The sequence below is a fragment of the Heterodontus francisci genome, chromosome 11, assembly GCF_036365525.1.
Source record: "Heterodontus francisci isolate sHetFra1 chromosome 11, sHetFra1.hap1, whole genome shotgun sequence".
NCBI lineage: Eukaryota > Metazoa > Chordata > Chondrichthyes > Heterodontiformes > Heterodontidae > Heterodontus > Heterodontus francisci.
This window is the reverse complement of record NC_090381.1, coordinates 93575760-93599700: the sequence shown is the minus strand read 5'-3', so window position 1 is coordinate 93599700 and position 23941 is coordinate 93575760. Positions and strand designations below refer to the sequence as shown.

The window sequence follows — 23941 nt, the reverse complement described above, 5'->3', positions numbered from 1 at the left end:
GAGCCCAAATACTACTGCCAGCAAATGCAATTTCTTCCTCCAGTAAAAGGTCCCCCAGTTTGAGTCTGAAAGTTTTTTTTAAAAAACAGATGTACTTCACTACTTCAACTAATAAAATGTATTACGGTTTAAGAATATAAATTATCTTCACGAGGTAATTGGGAGTTTTGTTTCTTTAGATTTGTGACTCCTGTAAAACTTGTGAGATTGATCCTGTTAAGTTAAAGGAAGGTGATAATGTTGAGGTGAATAAGGTATGTACACTCAGGTTTTCTGGTAATTGCTTCAATTTTTAATATATAATTGTAAGTTGCACAGTGTAGAAAAGCTAGTTTTATAACCAACTGTAAAACAATTTTAACCAACTAATTTTAGTATACTGTTTTATATTTAATGCAGTGGCACCTCAATTAGCCGCACTTCATTTATTCACTTTTTTGGTTCCTTGCAATTTTGCTGGCAGAAGGCAAGCACTGCCATCAACAGTTCTAGTAAATTGCTATCTCTCAAACTTGCCTGTAACTGAAACCGGCAGATATGCCACTGTACAAGAGAGCGGATTCCCCTGTTTCCGTCCATTGTCCCATAACTAGAGCCATGCACTCAGGGCAAGTATGTGCTCATCTCTAGCAATAGTCACTCCACGGCTTCACTGATAATGTTGTGGAGGTTGCCAACAAGATAGCTGGAGGTGTGTGTATACTGGTTTTAGCACTTCTATCTGTTGCTAAGGATCCATGGTTGGTGTTGGACAAAAGCTTCTGGCCGGTACTCTGATGTCCGTGATGAGACCCAGGCACACCAGTGTGAGCCAGCAGGTCTGTTGGATCAGCCAGGTAAATACCAGGTGATCTTGATGGCAGGCCTTGAAGAGGTGAGTGCAGATGGAGAAGATGAGGATAGGCAGTTAAGGAAGGGTAGAGCAGTAATCTAGTGATTAATCTGGTGATAATCTAAGAATCTTGGTGATATACAAATTTCATTTAATTGCCCAGGGGATCCCCTCTACTATGTTGTGAATTGAGCTAGCATTCGAATGCAAATGTTACTTTTTCTTCACTGACTTTATTTTCAAATTTGCAGGAGAACCTTCGCCAGTATGTTGAAAGAGTGTTCAATGTGATTGTAAAGTCCAGTATGAGTTGTCCCACCTTAATGTGCGAGGTGTTTAATTCACTACAAAACTTGGCAAGGAAGCAATTTCCAGGTAAGAGGTCACAGTCATGATATTTCAAACAAAAAGGACTTTGTGAAACTAAATATAATAGAACAGATTAATGGTTGGATATTAAAATTCAAATTCAAAACTGTATGTGGTGAGAGATCACAGATCATTCTCATTGAATGGTGGAACAAGCTCGAGGGGCTAAATGACCTACTGCTGTAACTGTGCCGGAATTATACGTTGGGCGAGAGGCCCCACCCACCGGGCGAAAAGTCAGTGGTGAGCCCACTCTCAGTGGCGGGCCTGGAGAGCCAAGCTGGGATTTTTTGCTCCCCAGGCCCTTAATTGGTCTTGGGCGGGACTTCCACCTCCTTGAGGCAGGAAGTCCCGCCTAATGGAGCTGCGGGCTGACAGCTCTTAGTCCCACTGGGAGCGGTGGCCACTGCTGGGACTACAGCCAGCCATCAGAGGCAACAGGAAGGACAGCCGCAGAACTCTGGTAGGTTTTTATGGCCTCGCTGGGTACAATCGGCCAGGCCCCGGCAAGATAAAGGGGCTGGTGGGGGGTGGTGACACAATGTTGTGCGTTGGGGTGATTGGGGCTTCGGGGGCAGTCCTCCATGATGCACAGGGTGTGCACTCAGGAGGCCCAGCCCACAAAAAGACCGCCTGGTTTTACCAGACGGGGTTCTTGGAGCCTTTGCCGTCGGCCCCCAAGGGTAAAATACCCTTGGTGGCAGGAGGAGGCCCTTGAGTGGCAGTTAGTTGGCCACTTAAGGGTCTTGATTGGCCTGGAGCAGGCGGGCCATTTCCAGCTGCCCTGCGTAAAATTGCAACGGGGGTGGGAAGGCGTTGGGAAGGCCCACCCCCACCCCACCCGTCGCCACCAGCCCGCTCTTTGGGGGCTGTAAAGTTTCGGCATAAGTTTCTAAAACTGAGCTATATTGTATCTAATTTCTATGGTGATGGAGCTATTAAAGGACTATTGTCAGTGTCCTGCTGTATCTAAAATTTTGGGTTCTTTTGAGCTGTTAAACCTTGAAGAGTAAAGCCTAATTGGTATCAAAAAATCAGGTTCATGACCTTGTGTGCTCGTTTTACAGCAGACTCAATTTTCCAGTCGATGATTTTGAGGGGCCAAATGATGCTGTGTTGCAGGCATGTGTGCCCCTCACTTAATTGGCATGCTTAGACATACGAGGTCGCCACTAAATTTCACAACTTCAGGTCAACCTCCACTCGCTGACCTGTTCCTCATATAAAATGTGAAACCCATATAAAATGGTAGTGTGAAAGGATATCGTCCTTGCCTTCTTTGGAGTGTCTCTTAAAGCTGTTTCATTGAACATTGAGTCCAGTTTTTTTGACAGACATTTACTTGTACATGCAGCATCTTGTGTACCTTAATTTCCCTCTTTTTGCTGAAGTCTTAATTTTTCTGTGACGCATCTCCCGAGAGATGTGGCTATTATCACTGCAGTACAAATTGTGGCAAGCAAAACTGAGAGTATGGGAATCATTTCAGGTATTCCAATTGTGCTATATACATTGGACATGGAGATGTAATTCATGAGGGCACAGCTTCTCCAGGTGCCAGAGCTCAATAGGTATGTCCACTGCCTTAAGAGACTAGGATGACTTTTCCTATACTTGCGAAGGGTACCACAGCATTAAGCTTCCAGACAACATGATCCTTCCGGGAGACATCTAATAGATAATAGACATCCACAGTTCATTCCTATTTGAAACAGGTGACTGACACCTATGCTTTCTAGGGGAAGCAACTTTATTGTGGGCAGGAGGTGCCTACTGGGGAATGAAGAAATGTGGCAAAAAGGGTTCAGTGCTCTGTGCATCTTTTGCAGCGCATCCTCCTGAGGGAGTAGCAGTTGAGCATTTACTTGGGATCATGCCCTGTCCCAATCCTGAGCTGTTGCCTCCAGAGTCCCTCGAGATTCTATCCTGATTTACATGCCCCTCGTTGCCGTCATCTGCCGGCACAGTGTAAACTGCTGATGTCCACTCCACTTCACCTCTCGATGACATAACCACCTTCATATTGTATTCATCCCAAGAGCATTTTATTTATGTTAGGTTTATGGGTGTCCTTTCTGTATTATTTACGCGGCACGTGATAGATTGTGATTTTGGGCTACGCTGTTTATGGTCCATGTATAAATTCATTTAGTGTGAGGGAAGTAGGGTAGACTTTGATCCAAAGCAAGAAAATTAAGTATAATGGAGGGCATGGTAAAAGAGAAATGGACCAAGTTCTCCAAATGGTAGGTGGCAGCTCCCCCTTGAGTAATTATTTCACCACTGCACGTTACCAAAATCTTAGTTAGGGCCTGAGTTGTTTGTATGAATTGTTCATATACATGTTGTGCTTATTAACCACTTGATGGCACTGTAGCCTATTATTTGAGAAATTCATGCAATGGGTCTTGTTTTCTGGTTGCATTGAATTCTGGTGCCCATAATCCAGAACACTTCGGTTTTTGGTTTACTTGTGCAGTAATCCATTGATATATACCACTACACAATGCATCAAAGAAACTGCAATGCAAGGTCCAGACAGGATTGCTGAGTAATGCAAGCGTTTTTGAAATTTCTGATCAATCAGTTTAATTCAAACACAAGGTTTTTCTGCTTCTGCACTTGGCATGTATTTTAACAGGCAGAAAAGCAAAGGCTGGTGATTGCAGAAGCAGAAAACCCTGGCTGATAAATCCAGGTGAAATTTCAAGCCCTAATAAAATGAGTGAGTTCACCTAGATTTCGGAGTTTGAAGAAGGAAAGAACTGCATTTATATAGCACCTATCACAACCTCCGAACACCCCAAAGAGCTTAAACTGGATGAATGTGCAAAATTAAACCAGTTAGTCCCAGAAATTCAAAAATTTGACAATTACAAACAAAAAGCATTAAAATCAAAAGGAAACTCTTGGCAGTATTTCTTCCTGTACACTTGGCTTTCTTCCCTTGACTTCCCACCAGTAATCCTAATTTCATTACGTAGAACTAATTGATTTGTGTTCTCTTTCCTAACCATTGACTATTAAGCACCGAAACTATTTTGTAAGATCCCAATGTGTTATTTTTTAAATATAATTTTTCCACATCCGTTGCAAATTCTTAGAATCCATAATTCTGGTTGAAGTTAGTAAGCATTTAAAAATACACGTTATTTTGGGGCAGCCAGCATGGTTATGTTAAAAACAAGTTATGTCTGTCAAGTTAGAGTTTGAGCTGACTGGAAAATCATAGAAGTTACAAAATGGGAACAGGCCATTTGGCCAATCAGACCTACTAGTGCTATCTCTTCAAGTTCTCATCAGCTTCCTGTACGTTTTGTGCATCCATTGATATTCTTTTAAACAAATGATTAATTATGTATGAAGTCTTTAAAAGATGTTCCTCAAAGCAATGTAGCTCCATTTTTCAATACATGCAGCTGTAATGAGCACTTTAGGAAGGATGGATGTGAAGGCTTTAGAATGGGTGCAGAAAAGATTTGAGAGACTGAAGTCCTTCATCTCTGGAATGAGGATAGATTTAAGAAATTGGGATTGTTCTTAGAGAAGAGAAGATTGAGAGGAGATTTGATGGAGGTGTTCAAAATCATGACAGGCCTGGACAGAGGCAACTGTTGCCATTGTCGAAAGGGTCGAGAACCAGGGGACACAGATTTAAAGTGATTGGCAAAAGAACCAAAAGCAACGAGAGGAAATACATTTACCCAGCAAGTGTTTAGGATCTGAAATGTGCTGCCTGAGAGGGTGGTGGAGGCAGATTAATTGTGGCTTTCTAAAGGAAGTTGGATAAGTACCTGAAGAGAGAAAAATTACAGAGCTACGGGGAAAAAGGGCAGGGGAGTGGAACTAGCTAAATTGTTCTTGCAGAAAGCAGTCATTGACTCAACAGGTCGAATGGCCTCCATTTGTGCTGTAACCATTCAATGATTCCATGAGTTGAGACACCAATGCTTTTGAAAAGTTTGTTTTGTCTCTAAGGCAATAACTCGTCTAGATTGCTTAGCAGAAATGTGCTCCTGTAGGTAGGTTTAGAAAAGCAAACAGATTTTAAAGATTTTTTTTAATGCCAAGCATTTAAAAGTTGACTGAATTTGAGGTCCATCAATGTATTTTCATCTTGTACAGTTCGTTAATTTGAGTGAATGTTGTCACCTTTCAGTAATCCCTTTCAGAGACTTGACTTTTGTGAATTGTACAGATTTGTTCAAGAAGGGAAGGGAGTCTAACGTAAATGTTGTTCAAATTTTTAAGAGCCATATTTAAGGTAGTAAGCATTTAGAAATGCATCTGCTAATTAAGGACGACCAGCACAAATTTGTTAAAGACAAGTTGGGTCTGACATTAAAATTTGAGCTGACTGGTTAGATGAAGGGATGCAGTATATGGAGTGTATATGGATCTTCAGGTATTCTGAAGGGTAAAATTGCAATGGTACCATCCTTGATAATCCTTTGTATGCATGTCATAACGCACCATATGGACATAAAGGGCCAGATTTTGCTACAGAAGTAACAGTGAGGCTAACTATGCTTGCTGTTAAAGTGTAAATTGGACAGTAACTTCCAGCAACTGCACATGTTGCTATAAAATGCAGAAATCAGGAAGTTGCTATCCAAGTTACCCTGCTCCTCCAAAAACTGAGAAAACCACATCTCACCGAGAGCATTGAAGTATATGGAAGAGCCTGAAGTCCCGGTGCTGAGGATGTATACCCACCAAATCCGCCAGAGAAAGTTAGATGAAAGTACATTTTTAATGGTGATGATTCTTAATTACTGCCAAACAACCTCTGGCACTGAACATCAACTTTTACAGGTGTAGAGTCTCATTCCTTTCGATTTTAGTTATAGTTGGCGATTTTTAAAAATTTTTCATTGTGTCTCACTTTTCTCTATTTCACTGTCTCTCCCTGATTTGAAATTGAGTTAAATATTCTAATGAACACTTCCTGGTTCAGATTCTGCAATGCTTATTAAGGATTCTTCAATCTGATTTGTTAAGATGCACAGTTGCTTTTCCTATTCACACAGATCCTAGATCCCCTGTAGAGGATGCTGTGCTGAAATAGCTTTCTAATTACAGTAAGTTCCAGGGCAAAATCCCATGGGAGGTGTTTGGACAAGTCCAGTGAATGACTGATGCCATTCGTTTGCTACTGAGAGCAAAATCTAATGGTGACAGGGAGGTGTTGACTTTGGCTCATACTTTCTGTTGCCTCTGAGTCAGAATGTTACAGGTTCACACCTTACTCCAGGATTTGAGCATATAATCTAGGCTGACACTTCAATTATGTACTGAGGGAGTACTCGATTGCTGAAGATGCTGTCTTTTGAGTGAGATGTTAAATTGCCTGCCTGCTCAGATAAACATAAAGGATCTCAAGGTACTATTTAAAGAGCAGGTGTATTCTGGTGTCAAGTCCTACATTTATTGCTCAATCAACAGCACCATAAAATGGATTAACTGGTCATTCTTTTCATTGCTGTTTGTCAGACCTTGCTACATGCAAATTGGCTGCTGCATTTGCCTGCAAAGAAACTGTGACCTCACTTCAAATAATTAACTAGGTGCAAAGCACATTGGATGACCTGAGGATGCAAAAGGGACAATTTAAATGCAAGTGCATTATTTTCTTTCTAAAGGAGCACCTATTTAAGGAGTTGGCATTAAGAGGGTTGCTGATCAATAGGGTTGCTATAATTTCCTGATAACGTTGCAAATTGATGCCAGAGTGGGGAGAATGATCCTATCTAGCCAAGCAGCAGGAAACAACTCTGGTAAGGTTAAGCTCTAGTAGTATCCTTGCATATACTTGCCTTGGATCTGACAGCCTAAGTTTATGCTCTCAAAGACTTGGGTAAGTGGGGTATGTTCCAATGTCCATACTGGGCAAACAGAAATCCTACAGATGAATGTGATTCCTCAGCAGCCTGCTTTGGAGAGGTTTAAATATAGCAATGCAAGTCAGACACCAAAAATTAAATAAACACTAATAAGATGCTGTTAATTGCCTTTGTTTACTAATCTGTGTCTTTCCAGATGATCCCCATGTGAAGTACTCTGCTGTGAGCAGCTTTGTTTTCCTTCGATTTTTTGCAGCTGCAATGGTCTCGCCTCACAGTTTCCATCTCCGGCCCCATCACCCAGTAAGTTGTGCAGCATATGTTCAGAATTTTGAAACAGAGGAATTGATAGCCCAGGACTTGATGAGTCAAAATGAAATAAGCTGACTTGATTTGACTAACTTATTTGTTAAGGAGAATATGGATGAGACCAACTTGTAATGAAGTAAGAGTATGCACAGGCGATAATTGTGGTGACTTCAGTCAATTTTGTATAAACAGTAAATCCCCAGCTGGAAATGAGCATGGGAAACTAAATTAGTGTAGCAGTACATGAGAAATGCTGCCTGACATGAGTGCTTCCAGCATTTTCTATTTTTATTCCAGAGTTTGAGCGTTTACAATATTTTGCTTTTGTTTTAGTAGATGCACTAAGTTAGGGACACTTCTGGGGATAACTCGCATCCTGACTTGCAAATCATTTAAGGCAGTGAACCCTTGAGAATTAATGACTATAATGTTCAATTTTACAGCCTCTGAAATTCAACACCAGTAGGAACTAAGACAAAATTAAAATGTTGAGGGAAAATACAAAGTTATGAGAGAAATATTAAATAAGTGAACTGGGGAGTTGTGCTGAAAGATGATTCATTTGAGTAAAGTTGAGCAATTTTTGAAAACATATCTGATGTTGAAAATGCATAAGAGGCATGTACCTAAGAGAAACAAATATTAACCAGCCAGTTCCCAAAATAGGTGAATAGGACAATTAAAATAGAAATTAGGTCAAACAGTGAAATATTAGTGAGTGGTAAAAAGTCTACTTAAATCAGATGTCGCAGGTAGGTTGGTAAATTACGAAGAGACTGAAACTTTAGTGGTGTTTAGGATAAATAGAAACTGTGATATGCTGAAATGTACAAATACTAAGATCTTCCTGTACGTTCAAAGGTGGGGTGCTATTACTAGAACAGTGGAAGGTTAACAAGTGAATTTACACAACTTTGAGGACTGCATATATATGGATTTCACATTTTAATGTCTGTTGGCTTTGTGTCAGCTGGAATCAGGCTTAAATGCTAGCTACTAGGGAAACCAGTCTCTAGGTTCAGTAGCTTCTTGTCATCCTCAAATTTATGTTCTATCTTGACAAACTAGTAGGTGCTGTTAACTTTTCAATTTAACTTATTTGTCTCTTTCTTCTACCTCCTCTCATTTCCTTGTAGGATGCTCCAACATCTCGAGCCTTGACCCTAATTTCTAAAACAATCCAAACCTTGGGAAGCTGGGGCAGTTTATCGAAAAACAAACTGGTCAGTACCTTCTCTATATTTTTGAAAAAGTTGTTTTATTGCTTCATATTTGTGTACTAATTTACAGTTTCTTGTGAATTACAGTCAAGCTTCAAGGAATCTTACATGTGTGATTTTTTTAAACTGTTTCAAGAAGAAAAATGCATTGATTCAGTTAAAAAGGTGAGTTTAATAATTTAAACTTTATAACGATATTACACAGTGTATTGAATGATGTATCCTACAAATAGAGAATTTTGGTACCTAAGTTTATTTTGTGGTTGATTTTAATGTAATATTGTGTTGTCAGTATTGTCAACATTTTATTTCATTATGTTGAAATGGGAGATGAAAAGATTAGAATGTACTGTACCTAGAAAGCTTCAGAAACATGCATCTTGCATTTCTAGGAAAATTAAAGATTAAAGCATGTAGTACTTATCATCTAAACAGTCCTATAATCTCTCCCTTCTCATTCAGAAGGTATGCTGAATACAGTTAAGCTGTGATCTTTGTTTCTCATGTGGTTCTGTCTGGATGCAGTGAACTGGTTGAATGTTAATCAGCACAGTTTACAAGAAGTACAATTTATTTTAAATGCCAATGCCCCCTCTTGTCTTCCACATTTTTTATTCATTTACGGGATGCGGGCAGCGTCATCAAGGCTAGCATTTGTTGTCCATCCCTAATTGCCTTAGAGAAGGTGGTGGTAAGCCATCTTCTTGAATACAACTAAGTGGCTTGCTAGTCAGTCACATTGTATGCGTTTGGAGTAATATACCAGGTAAAGATGACAGATTTCCTTCTCTAAAGAGCTTTAGTGAACTAGACGAGTTTTACGCCAATCTGGTAATTTCATTTTCACCATTTCTGATATTTAGCATTTTGTTCCAGATTTATTTAATTAATTGAATTTTAATTCCCTAGCTGCCATGGTGCGCTTTGAACTCATCACAGATTGTTGATCCCGGTCTCTAGTAATCCTGTAACATGACCACTATGCTACCCTCCCTCCATGTATTCTTGAACTATGCAGTGAATCTCCAAATTCACTAATTGTCTAGTTTGAAAAATGTAATGTATGTTTTTTTGTTTTTAGTTTATAGATGAAATATCTTCTGCACAAAGTAAGGAGCCCACTGGTGTAGATGAACCAATTATTCTCAAAGAAGGGTAAGAGTAAAATCAAGTTACTGAAACCAAAAGAGCAATTATGTTAAAGGACACATTAAATAACATGTATCAGAATATGGAGCTGGAGAGGATTTCCAATTGCTATGGATGCTTGTGAGAACAGCTATTTTGACAAAACAATGGGAAACATAGCATCAAAAGACCAGAGAGAGCTCAGTAGAAGGAGATAAACTCTCAACTCGCCCCTCATACCAAATACCTGGGCAGTTTGTTGCATTGTTGCCTTTGTCATGACTGAACTCGAATAGTATGGCTAGGGCTTGGCTAGTTCTGATGCAATAACTAATGCAACAAAAGTTTTTGCCAAATCCTTGAACAAGAAGCAATCAAATCCTTGAGACTATGCAAGCAAAAAAAAATTGTTTCTCCTTTGCAGAGAAGTTATTAAAAGAGCTCAGGGAAGAAATCCAATCCGTAAAGTGCATAATTTTAAAAGGCGTTGGCTCCGTTTGACCAACAGGGATCTCTCTTACCACAAACAATCAGGTATGCCTGTTAAACTTGTTTTCATCATTAGCAACAACAACTGCTGATGTCATATCCTAGCCTTAAGTTGCACTGAGGAATAAAGAATGCAGATCTTTGTCTTGCTTAAATATGAATTCAACTGTAAAACATTAAGCTTCTTTTGAGATCAGTTAAAAATGCTCTAGTTTGCATATATTTTAAAGTATATTTGTAGAATAATTTTACATGTTCCATGTGATGGCTTCCTGATCTAGTCTATGCCACCCAAAATGGAAGTTGGTAAGTAGAAGTTAGATGCGCTACAATAGTGAAGAGGGATATTCACGAGTAATCGCCTGCAAGAATACTATTGGTCGAGATTTGAAAGAATGACATTGTGCCTGCCATCTTATCAGGAAAGTATAGAGGGAATCAAAAATGAAGTAACTATTTAGCAATGCAGGAGAATATACACTTATTCCAGTAACTTTACCAATTCCTCATACAACTGAAATGATTTCAACTTCACACACTTAGCGAACAGATGTGAAGCAAGTTGAATTATCACTTTAATTGACACATGCTGAAGTTGGTCTATGTTGCCATAGCCTATTCTTTGGAATTCTTTCTCCCTCCACCCCTCTACCTCCCCTTTCCACCTTTTAAAAGCCCTCACAAAAAACATTTCTTGACCCAAGTTTTAACCCTTCTCACAACCCTTCCACAAAAGCTTAGTGCCCTCTCAATTTCTACTCTCTGAAACTCATTGAACATTTTTAATATGGGAGATGGTAGCATAGTGATAGTTATTGTAATTCAGAGGCCCAGACTAATGCTCTGGAGCCATGAGTTCAGATCCCACATTGGCAGCTGGAGGGATTAAATTCAATTAATAAATCTGGAATAAGGTGCTAGCCTCAATAATCATGAAACTACCAGATTGCCATAAAAACCCATCTGGTTCACCAATGTCCTTCAGGGAGGAAATCTGCTGTCCTTGCCCAGTCTGGTCTACATGTGACTTCAGACCCACAACAAAATGTTGGTCTTATCTCAAGGAGCTTTAATTACAAAGGGGAGGGAGGAAGTTATGCTTCAGTTGTATAGAGTGTTGATTAAACCCATTTGGAGAATTGTGATCAGTTTAAGGCACTGAACCATAGGAAAATATTTTGGACTCTTAACTGCACTCTGAAATGGCCCAGGAAGCCACTCAGTTGTAGGTGGCTCACCACCACCTGTTGAAGGGCAATTAAGGATGGACATTAATGCTGGCCCTGCCAGTGTGCTCGCATCCTAAGAACGAATTTTTAAAAATATAGATATTAATAATTTTGTCTAAATACAAGTTGTTTTGTGAGTTATTGAAGCACTATTTATGCCCATGATATTCAGTGAAATGATTTAATATGTAAGTAATGAAAAAAATGCATTTGCTAATTAAATTTGTGCATAGAAGCCACAAAGATTTTTGGGCAGTAGATTAGTACTTTCAAGCTGGGGCAAAGGCATATTGCGTAGAGGGGTTAGAGCTTTGCCATAAATCTGCGCTGTCGGATATATTGCTGGTGCTTGATACTGACACTAACTATCAACTAATTGCACATTCTGTTCTCTAGAACTGACATGCCTCAAGTTCATTACAAAATTCGCACACTTAAAATATTTTGAAGTTTGCAGATGACATTAAGAGGCATAGTAAGTTTTGTAGATGGGAGCAGGAAATTTTAAAGGGACATAGACTAAATGAAAGGGCAAAACCTTGACAGATGGAGTTTAATGTGGGGAAGTGAAAGCCAGCCACTTTAGACATGAGAGAGGCAAATAGGTATATTATTTTAATGGTAAGAAACCAGAAACTGTGGAGGAACAAGGGGATTTTGGGGTCATGTACACAAATCATTAAAAGCTAGGGCACAGGTACAAAAATGCTAATGGCATGTTGGCCTTATCTCAAGGGGGTTGAATTACAAAGGGGAGGGAGGAAGTTATGCTTCAGTTGTAGAGTGTTGATTAAACCCATCTGGAGAGTTGTGATTAGTTTAAGACACTGAACCACAGGAAAATATTTGGGATATTTGTTTTGAAAGGAGCACAGTGTAGATTCACCAGAATTATACCATGAATTAAAGGGTTAAATTATTAGGACAGATTGTATAAGCTTGTTTTGTAATCTCGAGTTGAGAAGATGGAGGGCGATTTAATTGAAGTGTTTAAAATAAAGGGATCCAATGGCGTAGATACAATTTTTTCCTCTTGTCGGGGAGTCATGAATAAGAGGGTACAATTTTGCAACCAGAGCTAGGCCATTTAGAAGTGAAATCAGAAAACGCTTTCTCACAAAAGGCTTTTGAAAATCTGAAACTTGCTTGCCCAAAAGGCTGTGGATGCTGAGGTCAATGGAAATTTTCATGCTTGAGATGGACAAATTTTTGTTGGGTAAAGGATATGGAACAAAGGCAGTAAATGGATTTAAGATACAGATCAACCATGATCTAATTGGATAGCGGAACAGTGGTCAAGCAGTGAAAACTCTTCTACTGATCCTATGTATAAGTTTGCTCATAAGACACAAGTCTGTAGACAAGAAAATGTAGAACAACAGAATAATTTGTAGGCTGCGTTTGCTGACTGCAACCACTAGCTGGCACTGTACTGGCACTTTTTATTCATTCATGGGATGTGGGCATGGCTGGCTAGGCCAGCATTTATTGCCCATCCCTAATTGCCCTTGAACTAAGTGGCTTACTAGGTCATTTCAGAGGGCATTTAAGAGTCAACCACATTGCTGTGGGTCTGGAGTCACATGTAGGCCAGACCAGGTAGGGACAGCAGATTTCCTTCCCTAAAGGTCATGAGTTTCATGGTCACCATTAGACTAGCTTTTTAATTCCAGATTTTTTAATTGAATTCAAATTTCACCATCTACCGTGGTGATATTCAAACCCATGTCCCCAGAGCCTGACCGTTTGGATTATTAGTCTACTGACATTACCACTACGCCACTGCCTCCCCTTGTGCAGCCTCATCCACTGAAACGTCGCTGTCTGTGATGTTTCAGGCAGCTACCAGTAATAAAGATGGCGCTGCTCAATTTATCACAACAAACAAATTAAACCCAAATCCCCTCAATGGCTGAAATTGCCACCTCTATCTCACCCCCAACAGTACCCCGCTCCCTCCTGCCATCACGCTTCTCTTCACCACTCTCTCCTGCGCCTATCTGCTCCCTGCTGCCGTACCTCAGCCACTTGCTTCTGACTCAACACACTCACCATCCTCTTTTTTTTCTCCCCCACCCAAACCTCAGTTGCTCGCTCCCCCGACCCCCCTACTCCAGGCCGCGCCACTTCCCTCCTCTTGGCTGCTCGCTCCCACATTGCCCCATCACCCTTCGGCCGCTCGCTCCCCGCTTTGTGCTTCGGTGGCTTGTTCCCTCCTGCTTCTTCGGGTGGTGTTGGAGGGGGGGAAGCTTTGAGGCCAGGATCGAGAAGCCGCGTGGGAGAACTGGCGAGGCCTGGAGCCGAGTGGCTGAGGGGGTGAAGTGACGAGGGCGGGAGTGAGTAGCTGAGGGAAGGTGGCAGGGAGCAAGCGGCAGGGGCGGGGGGGGGTGGTAGGGGATGCAGCAATTGAAGTGGGGTACTGTTCCAGGGAATGGAGGCGGTGATCGCAGCTATTGCGGGGTGAGGACGCCATTGTGTGGTGGCGCATGCGCGCATTCATACTGGCGAGTTGGCAAATGTTCGCAAGCACTGCTGGCGTCCGTGATCGCTTTGTTCATGCTCTGGGTTGTCAGGTGTCACTGTGCAGCTTGTAATATTTTAAAAAAAAACTTTTGAACCAGCAATTGCAGTAGCAACTACTTGCATAAATATAGCACCTTCAACATAGAAAGTGTCGCAAAATGTTTAACAGATCAGAAATGACTGCGAAGTAGTAGTGGAAGAGTAGAGGAGATGATTAAAAAGCATGTTGAGGACAGTTGAAGCATTATCACTGAAGCAGAAAGGGAGAAAGCATGGAAGGCTAGTGCCAAAGAACCAAGGGGCATGGGGCTGGAATATTAGGAATACAGCATATCAGGAGGTTAGTGATAGGGGCATTGTAAAAGTCGGGAGATAGTAAAAGCATGGATAAGAATTTTTTTAACAGCAAGTGGAAGCCATTAAAGGACAAGGGAGTGTAAGTAACTGATCTTGGTGATGGATGCAGTAATGTTTGAAGCTCAGCTCAGAATCAAACCAAGTTCAACATGAAATTTAAATCAAAAAATAAATCCCCTCCTGAACCTGAATAGCATGTGTATGAGTCAATGTGCTGCTGAACAACTAATAATTTTCTCTTGATTCAGAAATATTATGCAACAGTGTAGTTTGTTTTAATGTCAAGTGAAGCCCAATCTTAATCTTAGGAGGTTTTCCACAATTTTATCTGTTTAATATGTAGTAAGTTAGCACCATATTTATGTCTTAACTGGCCAAAATGTACACAATTCCAAGCTGTTGATCACGTGCAGAAAAAGCATATGAATGGTCACATGTTCTTTAAAGCAAGAAAATTCCTTTTCCAATAATGTGCATAGCTGCACTAGATCAAATTAATATGACATCAGTCAGTCCGTTCAGTGAGTGAATAGCTGTTAAATTCCAGAAAGCTTGTTATGGAAAGATAATGCTGGAGCTTATATTTACTCAGTTGCACATTTATTGTGCAGAGTAAAAGGATTACAAACATGCAGCTCCTCACTCAAAACCTCCCCCAGTCCCAGTGAGTGTCTGCTTATAAGTGCTCAACTAAAACCCCAATTAACACCCTTCATTTGCATATAATCAGAGCATTGACACACAATTAACAGACGTGCCATATTAGTTTACAGTACAGAAGAAGGACATTCTGCCCATTTCTCTGCTAGCTGTATGCTAGAGAAATCCATAAGAAAATAGAAGTTTACAGCATAATCTCAGACATTTGCAACATTACCTTTTTACCGTTCTGTTCTAAAAGATTCTGACTTCATTTCAGTTGTTCTCAGTTTGTTTTCCTTCACTATCAGGGCAAGTAATTCTTCCAAGCTTCCATTCTGTTGTCAATATTTACTATTTAAATAATTACTTCAAAATTATCACTGAAGGTAATGCCACTTGTCTGCATGTAGGTGTGCTTCTCCAGCAGCACAAATGTCAATAAATGGATGAGGTGCTATAGTTAGAATGGTTGTCTTGCAATTGGCAGAAAATTCTTTTCCTGTCCATATCCTATCAAGTGAAAAATTCTGAATGGAAATTTTGCATTGGCTGGTTTTCTGCCAGTTTAGTTTAAATCATCAACCTCCCATGTTAGTTGAAGAAGAAAATATTTTTGCACAATGCTGTCACTAAGCGGCTGCCAAGCACTGTGTGGGGGAGGGTAAACAGCCAGCAGTCGTGGTCCATATTCGTACCAACGACATTAGCAGAAAGAGGGATGAGGTCCTGCAGGCAGATTTTAGGGAACTACAAAGAATCTAGCAAGCAGGACCTCAAAGGTAGTAATCTCCCTCTGCCACACACTCATGAGTATAGAAATAGGAGGATAGAGAAGATGAATGTGTGCCTGGCGAAATGATGCAGGAGGGAGGGCTTTAGATTCCTGAACATTGAGACCACTTCTGGAGGAGATGGGACCAAACAGTTGCACCTGAACAGAGCTGGGACCAATGTCCTTGTGGGTGGTTTGCTTGTGCTACTGGGGATGGTTTATACTAACTTGGCAGTGGGATGGGAACCAGAAGGTAACAGAGGTAAAGCAAGGTGCACAAAGAATTGGGTGAGACAGATAACACTAGAGTAAGAAATAGTAAGGCATTAGGAACATAGGAACAGGAGTAGGCTATTCAGCCCATCGAGCTTGCTCCACCATTCAATATCATCATGGCTGATCATCCACTTCAATTAATTTTTCCCGCACTATCCCCATATCCCTTTGTCATTTGTATTTAGAAATCTGTCAATCTCTGCTTTAAGCCTACTCAATAAATGCGCTTCCACAGCCCTCTGGGGTAGAAAATTCTAAAGATTTACGACCCCCTGAGTAAAGAAATTTCTCCTCATCTTGGTCCGAAGTGGCTTCCCCCGATTTTGAAATTGTCCCCTGGTTGTAGACTCCCCAACTAGGGGAAACATCTTACCTGCATCTACTCTGTCTATCCCTTTAAGTATCTTGTAGGTTTCAATGAGATCACCCCTCATGCCTCGAAACTCTAGAGAATACAGGCCCAGTTTCTCCAATCTCTCTTCATACGACAGTCCTGCCATCCCGGAAACAAGTCTGGTGAACCTTTGTTGCACTCCCTCTACGGCAATAATATCCTTCCTAAGGTAAGGGGACCAAAACTGCGTGTACTACTCCAGGTGCGGTCTAACCAAGGTTCTATACAATTGAAGCAAGACTTCAGTATGCCGTACTCAAATTCTCTTGTGATAAAGGCTAACATTCCATTCGCTGCCTTAATCGCTTGCTGCACCTGCATGTTAGCTTTCCGTGACTTATTGATGCGGACACCCAGGTCCCTTTGTACATCTACACTTTCTAATCTCTTACCATTTAATAAATACTCTGCACATCTGTTCCTCCTACCAAAGTGGATAACCTCACATATTTCCACATTATATTTCGTCTGCCACGTTCTTGCCCACTCACTAAGTCTGTCCAAACCTCCTTGAAGCCGCTTTGCATCTTCCTCACAACACATTCCCACCTAGTTTTGTATCAACCGCGAGCTTGGAAATATTACATTTGGTCCCCACATCCAAATCATTGATGTATATTGTGAATAGTTGGGGCCCAAGTACTGATTCTTGTGGTACCCCACTAGTCACAGTCTGCCAATGTGAGAATGACCCGTTTATTCATACTCTGTTTTCTGCCTCTTAACCAATCTTTAATCCATGCCAGTATATTACCTCCTATCCCATGTGCTTTAATTTTGCTAACCAACCTTCTTTGGGAGACTTTATCAAAGCCTTCTGAAAATCCAAGTATGCTCGGTCCACTGACTCCCCTTTATTAATCTTGTGAGTAACATTCTCAAAAAAACTCCAACATGTTTGTCAAGCATGATTTCCCATTCATAAATCCATATTGACTCTGCCCAATCAGGTCATTATTATCCAAATGTCCATTTATCACATCCTTTAGAATAGAGTCTAGCATTTTCCCAACTACTGATGTAAGGCTAACAGGTCTGTAGTTCCCTGATTTCTCTTTCCCTCCCTTCTTAAATAGTGGGATGACATTTGCTATCTTCCAATCTGCAGGAACTGTTCCAAAATTCTATAGATTCTGGAAGACGATCACCAATGCATCCACTATCTCCATAGGTACCTCTTGCAACACTCTGGGATGTAGAATATCAGGTCCTGGGGACTTATCAACCTTCAGCCCCATTAATTTCTCCAGCACAAACTTCTTACGAATACTAATTTCCTTCATTCCTAATTCTCCCTAGTCCCTTGGATCTCTAATTCTGGGAGATTTCTTGTAGCCTCCTCAGTGAAGATAGGCACAAAGTAATCATTTGGCTGCTTTGCCATTTCTCTATTCCCAATTATAAATTCTCCTGACTCTGCCTGTAATGGACCCACATTTGTCTTCGCCAAATGTTTCCTTTTTTCGTACCTATAGAAGCCTTCACAGTCCGTTTGTATGTTTTTGCTAGTTTACATTCATATTCTATTCTCCCTTTTTTTTTTAAATCAGTTGCTTGGTCCTCCTTTGCTGTAATCTAAAATCCTCCCAGGTCAGAAGTGGGGATCTTTACTGATTGCACACTGTTCAGTATCATTTGCAACTCCTCAGATACTGAACCAGTTGGGCCTGCATGCAGAAAGACCTGGACGACGTTCCAGTTTCGGCTGATACATGACAAGTTAAACTCATGCCACACAAATGCTAGGCAATGACCATCTCCAAGAGAAAATACAACCATCATCCCTTGATGTTCAGCAGCATTACTGTCGCTGAATCACCCACCATCAACATCCTGGAGGCTGCCATTGACCAGAAACTTAAGTGGTCCAGCTATATAAATACTGTGGCTTTCAGAGCAAGTCAGAGGCTGGGAATTCTGTGGTGAATAACTCACCACCTGACTCCCCAAAGCCTATCTGGAGTGTGTATGTGATGGTTTTAGTGTCGTCGAGTCATACAGCACAGAAACAGGCCCTTCGACCCATTGTGTCTGTGCTGGCCATCAAGCACCTAACTATTCTAATCCCATTTTCCAGCACTTAGCCCGTAGCCTTGTATGCTGTGGCATTTCAAGTGTTCATCTAAATACTTAAATGTTGTGAGGGTTCCTGCCTCTATCACCTCTTCAGGCATTCCAGATTCCAACCACCCTCTGGGTGAAATTTTTTTTCCTCAAATCCCCTCCAAACTTTCTGCCCCTTACCTTAAATCTATGCCCCCTGGTTATTGACTCCTCCACTAAGGGAAAAAGTTTCTTCCTATCTAACCTATCAATGCCCCTCATAATTTTGTATACCTCAATCAAGACCCCCTCAGCCTTCTCTGCTCTAAGGAAAACAACCCTAGCCTATCCCAGTCTCTCTCCATAGCTGAAATGCTCCAGCCCAGGCAACATCCTGGTGAATCTCTTCTGCACCCTCTCCAGTGCAATCACATCCTTCCCATATGTGGTGCCCAGAACTGTATACAGTACTCCAGCTGTGGCCTAACTTTTTAGACCCATACATTGAGGAACCAACTAGAGAACAGGCTATCCTAGACTGGGTATTGTGCAACGTGAAAAGATTAATTAACAATCATCTTGTGCGGGATCCCTTGGGGAAGAACGACCATAACATGATAGAATTCTTTGTTAAGATGGAGAGTGAAGTTGTTGAATCCGAAAGTAGGGTCCTGAATCTAAATAAAGGAAACTACGAAGGTATGAGGCACGAGTTGGCTACTATAGATTGGGGAACTTTACTAAAAGGGTTGATGGTGGATAGGCAATGGATAATATTTAAAGAATGTATGCATGAATTACAACAATTATTCATTCATGTCTGGCGCAAAAATAAAACCGGAAAGGTGACTCAACCGTGGCTTACAAAAGAAATTAGGGACAGTATTAGATCCAAAGAGGAGGCATCTAAAATTGCCAGAAAAAGCAGCAAGTCTGAGGATTGGGAGCAGTTTAGAATTCAGCAAAGGAGGACAAAGAGGTTGATTAAGCGGGGGAAAATAGAGTATGAGAGTAAACTTGCAGGGAACATAAAAACTGACTGTAAAAGCTTCTGAAAATATGTGAAGTGAAAAAGATTAGTGAAGACAAATGTAGGTCCCTTACACTGAAACGGGGGAAATTATAATGGGGAACAATGAAATGGCAGAACAATTAAATACATACTTTGGTTCTGTCTTCACAAAGGAGGACACAAATAACCTCCCAGAAATGTTAGGGAGCCAAGGGTCTAATGAGAGGGAGGAACTGAAGGAAATCCGTATTAGTGAAAAAATAGTGCTAAGGAAATTAATGGGGTTAAAGGCTGACACATCCCCAGGGCCTGCTAATCTACATCCCAGAGTACAAAAGGAAGTGGCCCTGAAAATACTGGATGCATTGGTGGTCATCTTCCAAAATTCTATACACTCTGGAGCAGTTCCTACAGATGGGAGGGTGACAAATCTAACCCCACTATTTAAAAAAGGAGGGAGAGAAAAAAAAAGAATCTCAGACCAGTTAGCCTTGCGTCAGTAGTGGGGAAAATGCTAGAGTCTATTATAAAGGATGTGATAGCAGAACACCTGGAAAGCATAAGCGGGATAGGACAAAGTGAGCATGGGTTTATGAAAGGGAAATCATGCTTAACAAATCTACTGGAGTTTTTTGAGGATGTAACTAGTAGACTAGATAAGGGAGAAGCAGTGGATGTGGTGTATTTGGATTTTCCGAAGGCTTTTGATAAGGACAAAGAACAGTACAGCACAGGAACAGGCTATTTGGCCCTCCAAGCCTGCGCCTATCTTGATGCCTGTCTAGCTAAAACCTTCTGCACTTCCGGGGACCATATTCCTCTATTCCCATCCTATTCATGTATTTGTCAAGATGCCTCTTAAACGTCGCTATCGTACCTGCTTCCACCACCTCCCCCGGCAGCAAGTTCCAGACACTCACCACTCTCTGTGTAAAGAACATGCCTTGCACATCCCCTCTAAACTTTGCCCCTCGCACTTTAAACCTATGTCTCCTAGTAACTGACTCTTCCACCCTGGGAAAAAGCTTCTGACTATCCACTCTGTCCACGCCACTCATAACTTTGTAAACCTCTATCATGTCGCCCCTCCACCTCCGTCGTTCCAGTGAAAACAATCCGAGTTTATCCAACCTCTCCTCATAGCTAATGCCCTCCAGACCAGGCAACATCCTGGTAAACCTCTTCTGTACCCTCTCCAAAGCCTCCACGTCCTTCTGGTAGTGTGGCGACCAGAATTGCACGCAATATTCTAAGTGTGGCCGAACTAAAGTTCTGTGCAGCTGCAGCATGACTTACCAATTTTTATACTCTATGCCCCGATCGAAAAAGGCAAGCATGCCGTATGCCTTCTTGACTACCTTATCCACCTGCGTTGCCACTTTCAGTGACCTGTGGACCTGTACGCCCAGATCTCTCTGCCTGTCAATACTCCTAAGGGTTCTGCCATTTACTGTATACTTCCCACCTGTATTAGATCTTCCAAAATGCATTACCTCACATTTGTCCAGATTAAACTCCATCTGCCATTTCTCCGCCCAAGTCTCCAACCGATCTATATCCTGCTGTATCCTCTGACAATCTTCATCACTATCCGCAACTGCACCAACCTTTGTGTCGTCCGCAAACTTACTAATCAGACCAGCTACATTTTCCTCCAAATCATTTATATATACTACAAACAGCAAAGGTCCCAGCACTGATCCCTGTGGAACACCACTAGTCACATCCCTCCATTCAGAAAAGCACCCTTCCACTGCTACCCTCTGTCTTCTATGACCGAGCCAGATCTGCACCCATCTTGCCAGCTCACCTCTGATCCCGTGTGACTTCACCTTTTGTACCAGTCTGCCATGAGGGACCTCGTCAAAGGCTTTACTGAAGTCCATGTAGACAACATCCACTGCCCTTCCTTCGTCAATCATCTTTGTCACTTCCTCAAAAAGCTTAATCAAGTTAGTGAGTCACGACCTCCCCTTCACAAAACCATGCTGCCTCTTGCTAATAAGTTAATTTGTTTCCAAATGGGAGTAAATCCTGTCCTATAGATTCCTCTCCAATAATTTCCCTACCACTGACGTAAGGCTCACCGGCCTATAATTTCCTGGATTATCCTTGCTACACTTCTTAAACAAAGGAACAACATTGGCTATTCTCCAGTCCTCTGGGACCTCACCTGTAGCCAATGAGGATACAAAGATTTCTGTCAAGGCCCCAGCAATTTCTCCCCTTGCCTCCCTGAGTAGTCTGGGGTAGATCCCATCAGGCCCAGGGGACTTATCTGCCTTAATGCTTTGCAAGACACCCAACACCTCCTTTTTGATAACGACATGACCGGGACTAACTACACTCCCTTCCCTAGATTCATCATCCACCAAGTCCTTCTCTTTGGTAAATACTGATGCAAAGTACTCATTTCGTACCTCGCCCATTTCCTCTGGCTCCACACATAGATTCCCTCCTCTGTCCTTGAGTGGGCCAACCCTTTCCCTGGTTACCCTTGGGATTCTCCTTAATCCTGTTTGCCAATGACTTTTCATGACCCCTTTTAGCCCTCCTGACTCCTTGCTTAAGTTCCTTCCTACTGTCTTTATATTCCTCAAGGGCTTCGTCTGTTCCCAGCCTTCCAGCCCTTACAGATGCTTCCTTTTTCTTTTTGACTCAGCTCACAATATCCCTCATTATCCAAGGTTCCCGAAACTTGCCAAACTTATTCTTTTTCCTCACAGGAACATGCTGGTCCTGGATTCTAATCAACTGACGTTTGAAAGACTCTCACATGTCAGATGTTGATTTACCCTCAAACAGCTGCCCCCAGTCTAAATTCTTCAGTTCCTGCCTAATATTGTTATAATTAGCCTTCCCTCAATTTAGCACCTTCACCCGAGGACTACTCTTATCCTTATCCACAAGTACCTTCAAACTTATGGAATTATGGTCACTGCTCCCGAAATGCTCCCCTACTGAAACTTCGACCAACTGGCCGGGCTCATTCCCCAATACCAGGTCCAGTACGGCCCCATCCCTAGTTGGACTATCTACATATTGTTTCAAGAAGCCCTCCTGGATGCTCCTTACAAATTCTGCCCCATCCAAGCCCCTAGCACTAAGTGAGTCCCAGTCAATATTGGGGAAGTTAAAATCACCCAGCACTACAACCCTGTTACCTTTACATCTTTCCAAAATTTGTCTACATATCTGCTCCTCTACCTCCCGCTGGCTGTTGGGAGGCCTGTAGTAAACCCCCAATATTTTGACTGCACCCTTCCTATTCCTGAGCTCCACCCATATTGCCTCGCTGCATGACCCCTCCGAGGTGTCCTCCCGCAGTGCAGCTGAGATATTCTCCTTAACCAGTAATGCAAACCCCCCACCCCTTTTACATCCCCCTCTATCCCGCCTGAAGCTTTTAAATCCCGGAACATTTAGCTGCCAATCCTGTCCTTCCCTCAACCAAGTCTGTGTAATAGCAACAACATCATAGTTCCAAGTACTAATCCAAGCTTTTACGTTCATCTGCCTTACCTGTTATACTTCTCGCATTGAAACAAATGCACTTCAGACCACCAGTCCTGCTGTACTCAGCAACATCTCTCTGCCTGCTCTTCCTCTTAGTCTTACTGGCCTTATTTACTAGTTCCCCCTAGTGTCACATAAGAGGTTAATGTGCAAAATTAAAGCACATGGGATTGGGGGTAATATATTGGCATGGATTGAGAATTGGTTGACAGACAGGAAACAGAGAGTAGGAATAAGCAGGTCTTTTTCTGGCTGGCAGGCTGTGACTAGTGGGGTACCGCTGGGATCAGTACTTGGGCCCCAGCTATTCCCAATATATATTAGGACTTGGGTGAGGGAGCTAAATGTAATATTTACAAGTTTGCAAATGAGACAAAGCTGGGGGTGGGGGGGTGGGCGGAATGTGTGCTGTGAGGAGGATGCAAAGAGGTTCCAATGTTATTTAGACAAGTTGGGTGAGTGGGCACATGCATGGCATATGCAGTATAATGTGGATAAATGTGAGGTTATCCACTTTGGTTGTAAAAACAGGCAGATTATTATCTGAATGGTGATAGATTGGGAAAGTGGGAGGTGCAACAAGGCCAGGGTGTCATTGTACACCAGTCACTGAAAGCAAGCAGTTAGGAAGGCGAATGGTATGTTGGCCTTCATTGCAAGAGGATTTGAGTACAGGAGCAAGGATGTCTTACTGCAGTTATACAGGGCCTTGGTGAGACCACATTTGGAGTATCGTGTGCAGTTTTGGTCTCCTTATCTGAGGAAGGATGTTCTTGCCATGGAGGGAGTGCAAAGAAGATTTACTAGGCTGATTCCTGGGATGGCAGGATTGACTTATGAGGAGAGATTGGGTCGACTAGGCCTATATTCACTGTTTAGAAGAATGAGAGGGGATCTCAGAGAAACCTAAAAAATTCTAACAGGACTAGACAGGCTAGATGCAGAGAGGATGTTCCCGATGGCTGGGAATTCCAGAACCAGGGGTCA

General features: G+C 41.9%; 1 protein-coding gene across 1 annotated transcript in view; it reads left to right on the top strand.

The window, feature by feature from the left end:
* The window catches only part of rasa2 (RAS p21 protein activator 2), a 142049-nt gene that overhangs the window by 80636 nt on the left and 37472 nt on the right, over window positions 1-23941 (top strand). The window contains exons 14-20 of the mRNA XM_068041686.1: window positions 180-254; window positions 1084-1207; window positions 7241-7347; window positions 8490-8576; window positions 8661-8738; window positions 9655-9728; window positions 10126-10235. Coding sequence (XP_067897787.1) covers window positions 180-254; window positions 1084-1207; window positions 7241-7347; window positions 8490-8576; window positions 8661-8738; window positions 9655-9728; window positions 10126-10235 — 655 coding nt within the window. The remainder of the gene's footprint in view (window positions 1-179; window positions 255-1083; window positions 1208-7240; window positions 7348-8489; window positions 8577-8660; window positions 8739-9654; window positions 9729-10125; window positions 10236-23941) is intronic.